At 42.6% G+C, this 12,049-nt stretch overlaps 1 protein-coding gene across 1 annotated transcript in view; it reads right to left on the reverse strand.

Annotated features, from left to right (window-relative positions):
- Nucleotides 1-2,297, reverse strand: part of snta1 (syntrophin, alpha 1) — a 28,724-nt gene extending 26,427 nt beyond the window's left edge. The window contains exon 1 of the mRNA XM_086118560.1: nt 1,810-2,297. Coding sequence (XP_085974686.1) covers nt 1,810-2,098 — 289 coding nt within the window. The 5' untranslated portion in view covers nt 2,099-2,297. The remainder of the gene's footprint in view (nt 1-1,809) is intronic.
- Nucleotides 2,298-12,049: the final 9,752 nt, after the last annotated feature.

Below are 12,049 nucleotides of genomic sequence, written 5' to 3' on the forward strand. Positions count from 1 at the left end.
GATGGTAGCACAACATCCACAAAACCCCTACCAAAATAAGAACGTAGTGCTGTTGGTCCAAGGATTTACATTGAAGTGATACATTTTAATGAAGAGACCAGCTTTGTACATTGGGGAAGAGCAAAGTTTGTTGCGAGATGCCGTCACTGTATGAAATGACAAACAGTTGTGGGAATATTCCGCCTTTGTTAGGTTGTGTCATCTGTCATGACTGTGATTTTGCAGCATCTCTGCATAAAAGAGGCGAAACTCCTCTCCTACCCTTCCTTGCTTAAAATTTGGTTTCTAAAAGGATGGAACAAGTCTGGTAAATGCCCAGGATATTTGCAAGAACTTTCCATTGGAAATTGGAAACTTTACATGGCAATTTCATGTTAAGTTTGGACATTCAAGCATAAATAAAAATATTAAACGAACAAATACAGTAGCTCTCCTTGTCAACATGTGAGGGCATTACGGTACCTTAATTGCTTGTTCTTGTTTTCCATTTCACTTGAGCAGGAGCATATCTAATCCCTGCTCAAACCTAAAATTTTGGCCAAAGCCACGACGAGCGCCTATTGGAAATCATGTTTTTGTCAATAATAGCCACACATACTGTACATGGGCATTTATAATTTTTTGCCATGCAAAATTCCAATGGAAAAAGTTCTGGTTTGAAAGACATTCTTGTGAGGATGGAAGACACAGTACGGAACAGTTTGGTCATCCAAAAAGCCAAACTACCACCAAATGTTCTTTGCATCTAGAAAAATCCAACCACAGCACAATCTCTATCCACTTTATTTACAAAACTTTAACTTCCCAACACAGTGACCTTCCCACCAAGATCCCAGCTGAGGTCATGTAAACAGTATTTCAAAAGACTTTCAAACATGCACCACGCTGTTGTGAGTACACATCACAGTTACGTAAGCTTGATGTTAGATATGGGGAGGGTGCTGTCTTGTCCCAATGGGAGCAACCAGTCACATGTAACTTTAATAAGCACCGCAACGATTTTAAAGTAATACTATTTGTCATCATCCATATAGAGTAGATATTTGGAATGGATAATCTGTCTTGAAGGACAACTCGATCTGTCTGTACACATTAAGCACAAAAGAGCAGAATTTAATGCATGAATGTTATTGAAATAAGTGTTTTAATACTTCCTGACTAGAGTGAAACAGAAAAAAGTTATCAGCAAGTACAGTGTCCATGAGATACGGCCTTATTGTGTAAATAGTTATGAATTCTTTTTTTCAAACACCAAAAAAAAAAAAAGAAAACTTAACCTTTTAAAAAACGTTCATCCATGGATTCTTTGAAATGCTTTCTTTTGTTGACAATATAACTTAAAGTATCATTGATTTTATGATTGATTTTTAGAATGTACGAATTAACACATTTCAAAATTAAAACACAATTTGACTGAGGAGGGTTGAAAAAAACTCCCCAAATGGCATAAGAATAATAATCCATCCATCCATCCATCCATCAATTGTCTAATCCTTTTATCCGATTATTATTATTATTATTATCTAAAATGTTTTTGTCCGAGTTCCAGATTAGTTAAAGACGCTAATCAGGCTCCATGTTGAGGTACAAAGTAAATAGCAGGGCGGCTGTCAACTTTTTGGCCACACAAATTCGTTCAACATTCCCCAAAAAACGAGCTGCTTTCTTCGAAACATGAGCGACGCTGCATTCGGAAGTTACCAATCAAGTTTTCCACGCTCGCTGACAAAAAAAAAAGTTCAACTCCAGCTCAGCTCGCAACGTTTTGAACGGCGCCGCCACGCCACTCCATGAAAAAGTTGATCTCACCTTTAATACTAATTCCGAGTCCTCCGACATCTTGCTTGGTGACTCGCACTGTGCGCTTCACGTTGGTGATGGTCTCCGGGACAGGACACGAGCTGAGGTTGGGAGGGTCTCCGTTGATCGCCCCCGCGGGATTCGGATTGTGCTTGGTCGTCTCGTCGGCGCCCTCGCCAGGGTTGACCAAAAGCTTGTCCTCGGTGAGAGTGGCCAGCACTCGGATCCAGCGGTCCACGGTCACCCGGAGCTCCAGCAGTCCCGTTTTCTGCGCCTTCATCGCGGCCGCCATGTTCATCGCATTCCTGGAATAACTCTAGACGGGGCTGGCGGTCCTGTGGAGAGATATTGGAGGGCTGGGGTAGGGGCACATACACACACGCACACACACACACACACACACACGCTCAAACACGTACACTTGCACGCGTGTATGCTCACACAACTCCCTCATGCACAGTTGCACGCCCTCGCAGTATGTTGCCCTCCAAAGAGGCTTATCCACGAGTAATAAGAATTAAAGTTAATTGAGAGTGACACCATTGCACACTGACTGTAACACCGCCCAAATGTAGTGTTTCTTGTTCATATACTGTATAAATATAAAGTGCTGCAAAGAACTACTGCAGCCATTGAAGAATCACGTTTTAATCAGCACTAAGCTACACACGCTGTTCTGTTTCCATTGTGTCTTTAGAGCAGGCTTTCCCAACCTCTACTGGGACAAGACACATATATTACACTCTTAAAAAAAAACCTCACACATATCACAAAAAGTGGAACCTCTGCTCTTAGCAGGGGATAGGCACCACGCACTGTCGAAAAAAGTAATTGACGTCGCCTCAAAATAGGTTTCCACTGTACTGTAAAGGCGTATACTGTAGTTGCCTCAAAATGATGATAAAGTTCTATGTACTGTCTAAAATGAAGCGCCTCACTTCACACACTCCACAACAGTTCCTTCGTGCCAAAATGCCAGTTGCATGGCACAAAAATGGTAAGAATTTTATTTTTATTTTCCCGAGAATCGCACAGGACACTTTTAAGAACAGATCTGTCAATAGGCAAATCACAAAAGCCGGAGTTCGCTGCGCACAAGTTTCAGTTATTATGTACCTTCTACCTCCAGTGAAAGAGCATTTCATTGTTCTCCCTGTCACTATGTCACTGGCATAAATATTGGAACAAAAAGAGATGTACAGTATATTTTGTCGTAAATAAATAGTTTTCAGAGTTCAGACCAATTAAGTAGAAATGGATTGCATCCCATGGCACACTGGTTGAGAATCACAGTTTTAGCTCAAGACCAAGGGTGCCCATCGCGATCGACCGGTAGCCTGCGGACTGTTTCCCAAGTCGATCGCGAGGGGGGGGAAAAGATTTGTGTTAGTAGGTTTCGGTTTCATTCATTTTCGGGCCCATTTGCTCATCGTGTCATTCGTGCGTTCGTGCATATTGTGGGCATATCTAGATCTCGCTCTGCTTTGGGGGTTCAGCAAGAATAAAAGGACATAAATACATTAATGTCTTCGGGAAAAGGCCAAAAGTCATTCAAGATGATGAAGTTGTCCTTCCTGTGTTATATCACTTGCATCCTTGAGTGTGGCAGCTGGTGTTGCATCTGTTCCACAGCAGGTGAAATAACAGCCAAAGTTGCAACACCCAATTGTTGTAGGTGGCCTGTGGAAGAACCCTTGCTCAAATTCTGAGCACCGATTAAAAAGTACATAACATATTTACGTGGGTAACTGAGTTGATTTGGATCTGTTGTAGTAATTAAAAACTGCCAAATTGAATACATTAGCCCGCGCAGGCGTTTTTTTATCAACTTGACAACTAATATTTTGCTGCCATCTAGTGGCTGAAACGCTGCACTACTTCACAATAAACATTAACTGGTCATTTTTCTGCTACACAGTTGCGAGCGAGATTGCATGTTTTCAGCGTGCTTGCTCCCACGTTCCAAAAACATGCATGTCAGGTTCATTTGAAACCTGTATATTTTCCAGAGGTGTGCGGGGGTTGTTTATAGATACTGTATGTATCAGGCGACTGGCGGACGACCAGTCCATTGTTTACCCCACTTCTGTCGCCAAAAGTCAGCTGGGATCGGCTACAGCTCATATAAAACCCTAAGAGGACAAGTGCTATACAGTATCTATATTTTTTTTTTTTAAACGGAGGCATGCATAAAATACAGTAAACCTTGGTAAACATGAGCTAACCAACACTGTTGCTTGAACGTAAAGTATGAGCAGACCGGATCTAATCTTTCTGACCTCCTCTGTTTTACATTACATGGAATAATCTCTTCAAGATTAGATAAGATTAAAGGTGCATTTAATGTGCCTTAAAAGATATACTCCGCAATCTGTCCCGGGATTAAACGCCCTAGTGTTTACTCCAAAATCATGTTATTTCCACCATATGGTGCATGAAAGTGGCATATTGGAACTCAGGCAGGTCATTGTTCATTGATTGTAAACAAATACAGAGGAGCGTTGATGGATTGGATTTAAGACAATTTTTCTCCATGGAAATCATGGGAGTACTGTAAAACGAATTCTACCTGTACATCCAATGTAAAAACAAGACCTCCAAAATTATGTGTAGCATTTTTTTCACCTTGAAGGTGGCTTTTCTTTTTCATTTAAAACAGGTACCATGTATCTTAATAACATGCCTGTGACCGGCTCGTGTCAAAATATCACAATTACTTGTGATGCACAGTAATCCCACATTTAGCATTGTCCGATTCATTCCAGACAACCACTGCAATAGATGAAATAGCCTCAGAATATTTATTATTTTAAATATTTTAAAGCTTCACGCATATAATACCAACATACTTTATATTCACGTGAGGTGCTGGTATTAACTTTGTTCTCTTAGGAACCCCATCCTCACATTCTAGTGTAGTATCTGTGACAGTGAAGGTGTGTGTGGCTGTTGTGCAGTTGTGTAACAAGGCAGTTGAACTTCACAATGGGCACATATCACAAATTTGCACTCATTCATACATGTCTCCAACGCCAGTCTGTCTGGAAAGATAATCACCACAATATATGTACCATTAAAAAATCTGCAATGTACCTGCAAACGTGGATAGCGATTTAGCGAGGGATGACTGCATTCTTTTCTCTTGACATTCTCTCACTTTTCACACTTCTTGTTGAGACCAAAAGCAAACCACAGGAGCCGATCCCTGAGCTCGCTGAGCTGAGCTCTTGTGAGTAGTATTAATGTTGGGGGTAGTGTGTGTCTGCGTGATGATGTTGAGCATTATTACAAAGTGCGCCATCTGACCTCCAGTCTGTACATCTGTCAGTCTTGTTCGCCTTTGTGATGTTGAGCGGCAGGTGGCCAGCAGCCTATCCTTCACACCAGACCCTCTTTTAAAAAAAATTTTTTTAGCAAAGCTGGCATGAATGGAAGGCACAAAGAATACAAGAAAACACGGAAAACACATTTCTACTTGGTCAATAGAACGTCAGCGGTGTTATGGTGGTGGCGTGTGCCTGCCATTAACGTGTGGTCAGTGGGACATTGTCAATAGTTCCAGGGAGTGACTTTTGGCTTTTTTATTGCCTTTGTAGATATCCGTAATACAGATTGGCCACATGAGCCACTCGATCACGGTCCAACAGGGAAAAATAATATTGTATACATGCATGATGCATTTAAGCGTTGGTCGGTGGAAATAATGAATGTGTATATCAAATGGGTATTCACCATAACTATTCATAAATGTAGTCCGCAGTGGTGTTGACGTCAGTATTGTGACTGAGTTGACACTGTAAATTACAATCGCAATAATCAAAATACATGTTGTTAAATTGCCTTATTAAATTATCGCATTGTCAGCTAGCGGTAACTAAAATTATTATTTACGAGACACACTGATGTGAACACGATCTCTTTCGAAGAATATTTTAATTAATTTTTGGGATAAAAAGTCGTACGATATATACTGAATGTTTGAGATTGAATTAACAGTTGTACTTTTTTAGATCAAACGAAAGTTATAACAGAATGAGAATAAATTATAAATGTTTTTATTTGTATATTCTCAGCATTAAAAGTAAGACGTTTTTGTGATCAAAATCATGATGTCAAAGTGATGATGTTATGACAATAGAGTGGTTTATATTTTAGATAAACAATTCATGTATTTATGTACATTTCTGTGTTCTACATTAACAGTGGCACCTGTCGGGCCACCCAAAGTTCACTGACGCTGGCCCAACTCGGGCCAGTACAGATTTCCGAAATAAATGTGATAACATCTTCATAGTTTTGCTTTTTAAATATTGAATATACAGTATTTTGAGTTGGACCTTTTTTTTCTCAAGAACATGTACTTTATTGTTGTGTTATTACGACTATAGTCTTTTATGTACACAACTTTTCAATTTCGAAAATACTCAGCATTTTTGGTGCCCCCCGATTGATTGGCTGGTGACCGGTCAGATTCACCCAGTCCCTCACCCAAAGTCAGATAAGCGGTATTATCGTCACTTAAATGTTTTTAAAATATATGACACTACAAGGCATATATCAAAAATATACTTTTTACAACATTATTCTCATAATATGGCAACTTTCATCTCATCGTCTAATTATTCTCCGAATACATCTTTGTACGAGTTTTCGCTCAACAGTAAAACGGACCGCGACCCCCTTCGCCGAGCATCCCGCAGCTCAATCAGCCACATATATGCATGTCTCAATTCCCCAAAGACAGCGGACAGTTGGGGTGGCCCACCCCCACGTCCACCCTCACATTTACCCCCCACCAACCCCGCTTCCCTCTGTTGCCTCCTGTTCCTGCGGCCTTCTCTGCATCCCTCCCCGATCTGTTGAGGGCAACAGCTCCAGAGGTCTACCATATGGGCCAGTGTCTGAGCCCTGTTTGCTCATGTGTGTGTGTGTGTGTGTGTGTGTGTGTGTGTGTGTGTGTGTGTGTGTGTGTGTGTGTGTGTGTGTGCTGTGACTGTTAGCCCGCTCCACCTGTTCCACTGTGACAGCAGAGTCCACGGGTCTGCTGCAGGCTGGTGGCTCTAGATGACACACTGTTGACAATAGGGCGAAAAACGTATGCAGGGGATAGTTATAAACTCATACATATGCAGTTTCAAGGTTTATTTTGAGAAGTGACATCGGAATACTGGTAGTAACTCAAAACAGTTGTATCTCAAATCATCCTTCCTCATTTAGATGAATGAGTGATGTTCCCGCATGAATGAATGGATTGATGGTAATCGCTTTGTTTTATGTTTTGGCAGTAAACTTAAACTTGTAGTGGATTGAAGCCTCTTCAGTTATTCGCTATCTGCCCAGATCAATACATTTATGAATTAGGATAGACGGTATGATGGATTTCAAATGTTTTGAGTTTGGTATGCTGTTAGATAAATATTGATTCTAAACTGATGCAGATGACGTACATGGTACAATTGTGTGCTGTTGTTTTGTGGTTTTGTAGAATATTAGTGGTTTCTACAATTGCCATATTACAGTGCTGGTGTTCAGAGGTGGATTAAATTAAGGAAGTTCCCACTGAAGGTCGAGATACCAAACACATGGACGGCCCCTGTAAACAACTGAGGGATGCCCAGTAGGACACGCCTTGGTAGTCTCTGGCCATGCACATCAAGCTTCCTCTTGATACTTCACAGACTTGATTCATCTCCATATTTTCTCCTGTGGTCTCAGACAGCTGACACACCAGACCGTATCTGGTGGTGACACTTCAACCCGAGCCAGGTCCATGTGGGAGCCAGACCTCAGGCCAAGGCCAGGGCTCCTGCCTTGGAGGGGTCGGGGTAGCGGGACGAGGGGTGGGGCTGGTTGCTGAGAGGCTATCAAGATGGCCCTAGTCATCATAATCATTAATTGCATGCTGGTCCTTCTGTCCTCCTCCTCCTTCTGCTTGTCATGTCGGGGGGTGTGGGGCACACGGCACGTGTATCAGCTGAGCCAAGGATGCTTTTCGAGTCACCGGGGTCATATGGCAGACGCCTGGTTAATTCTCATGAGGATTCTCAGCACTCACGTCAGCATTGTATTCTTCGACGGCCACAACATTAGGAACACCTGCTTCAGGCTAATGACATCCACGACAAGCTTTGTGTCAAAACTGACACACAAACATTTATATTTGGTTTGACCCCCTCCCACACGCGGAAAAAAAACATTTGAATGGAGAAAAGCACACTCTGTAAACAATTTGTAAATGTTTATGTCATCAGTTGACAATCAGTAAAAATACAAATTTTTAAGCAATAACGAGACCTCTGTTGTTTATCCGCTACAGCTTATTAGTAGCCACTCAGCAGAGTTAAAACATGCGACAATAACTCTCTAACAACCCCGCCTAAACTTCTCTCATCCCCAGCATGACAGTGGAGATGGAACACCTTTCCATAACATACACAAAAAACGCGGGCTAAACTTTTCTGATCCCAGCAAAATATAAGAAGAGGTGATAGACCTCACCCAACATACTTTCATAAAGCCAGTTTCTGCTTTCCTATTAGCCAGCGTTTTGGCAGCATGCTGTGACATCTTAGGCCGTTACAGAAAAAGAAAAAAAAATGATGGTGGATATACTGTATGTGAACGGTGTACCACAAGTATGCACAGCTTCTCTATTTAGTGAACTCCCATTTATCAGAAGGGGGATATGTTCTGGGCACACCCTCAATCACACACACCAAAAATTGCAAGGATAGAATGTACAAAATATATATAGACTAGATGTATTGTGATGGGCGGCCCGGTGCTTTGTGCGTTAACCTCACAGTGCAGAGGCACCGGGTTCAATTCCAGCTCCGGCCTTCCTGTGTGGAGTTTCTATGTTCCCTCCGGGCCTGCGTGGGTTTTCTCCGGGTATTCCGGTTTCCTCCCACGTTCTAAAAACATGCATTGGCAGGCTGATTGAACACTCCAAATTGTCCCTCGGTGTGAGTGTGAGCGCGGATGGTTGTTCGTCTGTGTGTGCCGTGCGATTGGCTGGCAACCGGTTCAGGGTGTTCCCCGCCTACTGCCCGAAGACGGCTGGGATAGGCTCCGGCACCCTCCGGGACCTTTGTGAGGATAAGCGGATCGGAAAATGGATGGATGGATATATTGTTATGTCTGTGTGCCTTTAAAATGTGAGATCTGGTGGGTTGATGATAACGACTTCATTAATCGTTTGGGCCCCAAGTCAGTACACCATCCAAATCCATTAAAAAAAACAACCACTTAACCCTCATAGTCCACCGTTTACAAAGAATGCAATATTTCTTTGAAGTGTCATAGCACAGAACTGCTTTATTGTCCATAAAGGGCAAAAGATCCCAAGGAATGAATACAAACTATATATGTATGGATAGCACAGATCCCGCTGAACATTTTGAGTGTTTGAAAAAAAAAAAGGAATGTTTGTATAACACAACATACATCATTTACAAAATTGTAAAACGCGTAGGTTCGGTATCAGCTTTTTTCGAAGGGCATAATTATCGCCAAATAGCAGGGGTTCAAACGATGAACCACAAACATATAAAGATGATGCGGCACCCAGAGGGAGGAGGGGACGATGACATGACCAGATGGAGAGAGAGATAGCCCTATTATTTACATCCCTCCGTCCCCTCAGCCACACGTCCCTTCGTGCACATATACCTTTACATTATTCAGGAGGCTATAATGAGAGTAACGAAACGCGGGGGTCTCGGTGGCAGAAGGTGGGCCACAGGTGTGCGAGGTTGACGTGTTCTTCTGTCTGACCTCTCATTATGAACCCTCCCTTCAGAATCTTTCCAGGGCAGCGTTCGACAGTCTGTCGTTCACATCTAAATTATTCCATATTTTAATTTTAATTCTCTTATTGTCTGCTCATCTGTTGGCCCTCCGTTATCGTGGACATCTGTGTTTCCTTTGTTGCTCACCCGTCCTGATCACTCATCTCCCCCCTCCCACTAACTCAGCCGATATGGATTATTGGATTATTTACTATCAATTCCCAATATGGCCACTCGCCGTCTAAAAATAATAAAAGCCCTCTTAGCCTCCATAAAAACTGATATTGAGTACAGTCAAACCAAGCGCTATTGCAAACAACAAATGGGCAAAAATGCCCCCTAAATGTTGACAATTCTTTATAGTAATCATTTGAACCCTGAATATTGCCTGGACTATGACCAGAAGACCGTTTGTCATTTCAAATTTACTCTTACTTTGCTATTAGCCATTTTATTGTTTCTTATTTATTCTCATATACTTTAATTATTTTTAAAAAGCATATATCATACACTAGTATTGCAATAACAAGCAACTGCAATAAACAAAGACATGACATGTAAATATCGAAAGTCTTTCCGTAACGTAAGGGTACCATTGTGCAGTAGTATCACCCAATGACAGCTGTGCCACAATGTGCACAGTCCTCGAACAGAGATAAAGTGATCAGAGGTGCAATACAATACAATGATGGTTACGCATTTGGTGCGGGTAACCGTTGCACCATTTTGAAGTGACCAGTCAGTAGCATTAATTGTACAACTTTAAGTCTGCAATTACACAGAAAGTCCTTGAGCTCTTTAAAGTGTCTGGTGGACTATTGATCGGCGACGATTGTTCAAGTGTGTAGAGCGCTGGAGCTGCAATGATCAGTGCAGTAATATTGTCCCAGAGGGGTGTGCAAAAATGCAAAGAGCCACTATAGACTGGAGTCACTGTTTAGGGAGTTCATGGCGCAGGAGCTTCACTGCATCACAAATGATTCCTTGTTCATTTCGTTAGTCAGTTAATGTTGTACAGAAAATTGGCAAGTAGCTCTTCATGGTTTACTGTAGTATGCATTATTCACACTTTAGAACAGTTGCCAGTTCTATTAATACGACATGCCGTCATCAAAATACCGCCAGTATTACAGCGCACTGATTTTAAGTCTCACTCAACTCCACCTGTTTTGAAGGGCAATCTTGTCTTATGTAAGTGAGCATTGCTATCATTACCATGACAACAAGGGGCAGAGCTAGACGGGTTAGCAAGCCCAAGTCTTAAAATGCAAACCACTTGCAAGCTGAAGTCAAAGCATTGATTGAATGAAAGGACCTTGCGTATTTATTTGGAATACTCAACCCGCCCAGCTTTCAAACAGCAATGAGCATAAGTGAATCGGCTTTGTGGAGGTGTGCCAGCAGGCCAAGCGCCACAGTGCTCACACAGATGGCACCACTGCTGAGAAAGTAGGCTAAACAGTCCCCGCCGATGACCTGACAAGTACACCCAATTGAACCAGCAAATAACAGGGAGACGGTTTCCTCCTGGAGGGGTGGGAGTTTTTAGAGTCTGCCAAGACAGACACCGCACTGTGGAGAGGGTATGTCAAAGGTCCTGCGTGTATGGTGCTGTCAGATCACAGAGGCATCGTCTACTGCAAGTGTCTTCAATTAAAAGTTAAAGAGGTTCAGTTTACGGAAATGTCTTCGAACCATCAAAATGACTGATATTTATATCCCACATACAGACTAAAATGATGAAACAAATAGAACCGTATTCTATAAATCCCTTTTCTGGGCCTATCCCAGCTGACTACCCTGGACTGGTCGCCACTCCATCGCAGGGTGCATTGACAAGGCCTTAGCTTTCACATTCTCACCTGTGGAGAGTGATGATTATTTGGTTCTGGGCTGCACAGAGAGTCTCTACAAAAAAGTATTTTACTGATCATGAGTTAAATTTTGAATACCAGTCAAGTAGAAAGACACAAATCATGCGAAGCTTGCAGATTTGAAGGGTCGTGCCTGTCACCCAGGAAAAGGGTTGGTGATCACATAGGCAGGTACATTCTGTGACACAGGATCAACACCCCTGCATGATTCAAACGACGGGGTACCGCCTTATCCTGCTGTTCAGACACTCAGTTGGCCAGCAGGTGATGTCAGCTGATTTACTCTGTCGCAGTCGTGCTGCTGTGATTAAAGCGGATGTGACAAAGACGCAGCAAGGCGATGGAGGGGAGGTGGGGCTTGGGGGCTCGTGGGCGGGGGCGGTACTGGGGTGGGCTCAGTGGCCAGCTGTCACACAGAGGGGCCATAATGACCACAGCAAATCCCAGCGCCTGTCTGAGCCTCCTTCTACTCTGACTCAGGCCTCCTGTTAAGAGACCAGTCATCCCATTGTTAAACTGTCAAGTAGCTACTTGACAAGATGAGTTAGACAGCACATTGCTGTCACAATCAAAGGTTTAGTCTGG

The sequence above is a fragment of the Hippocampus guttulatus genome, chromosome 8 (genome assembly GCF_054856545.1).
Source record: "Hippocampus guttulatus isolate MCC_2025c chromosome 8, RoL_Hgut_1.0, whole genome shotgun sequence".
NCBI lineage: Eukaryota > Metazoa > Chordata > Actinopteri > Syngnathiformes > Syngnathidae > Hippocampus > Hippocampus guttulatus.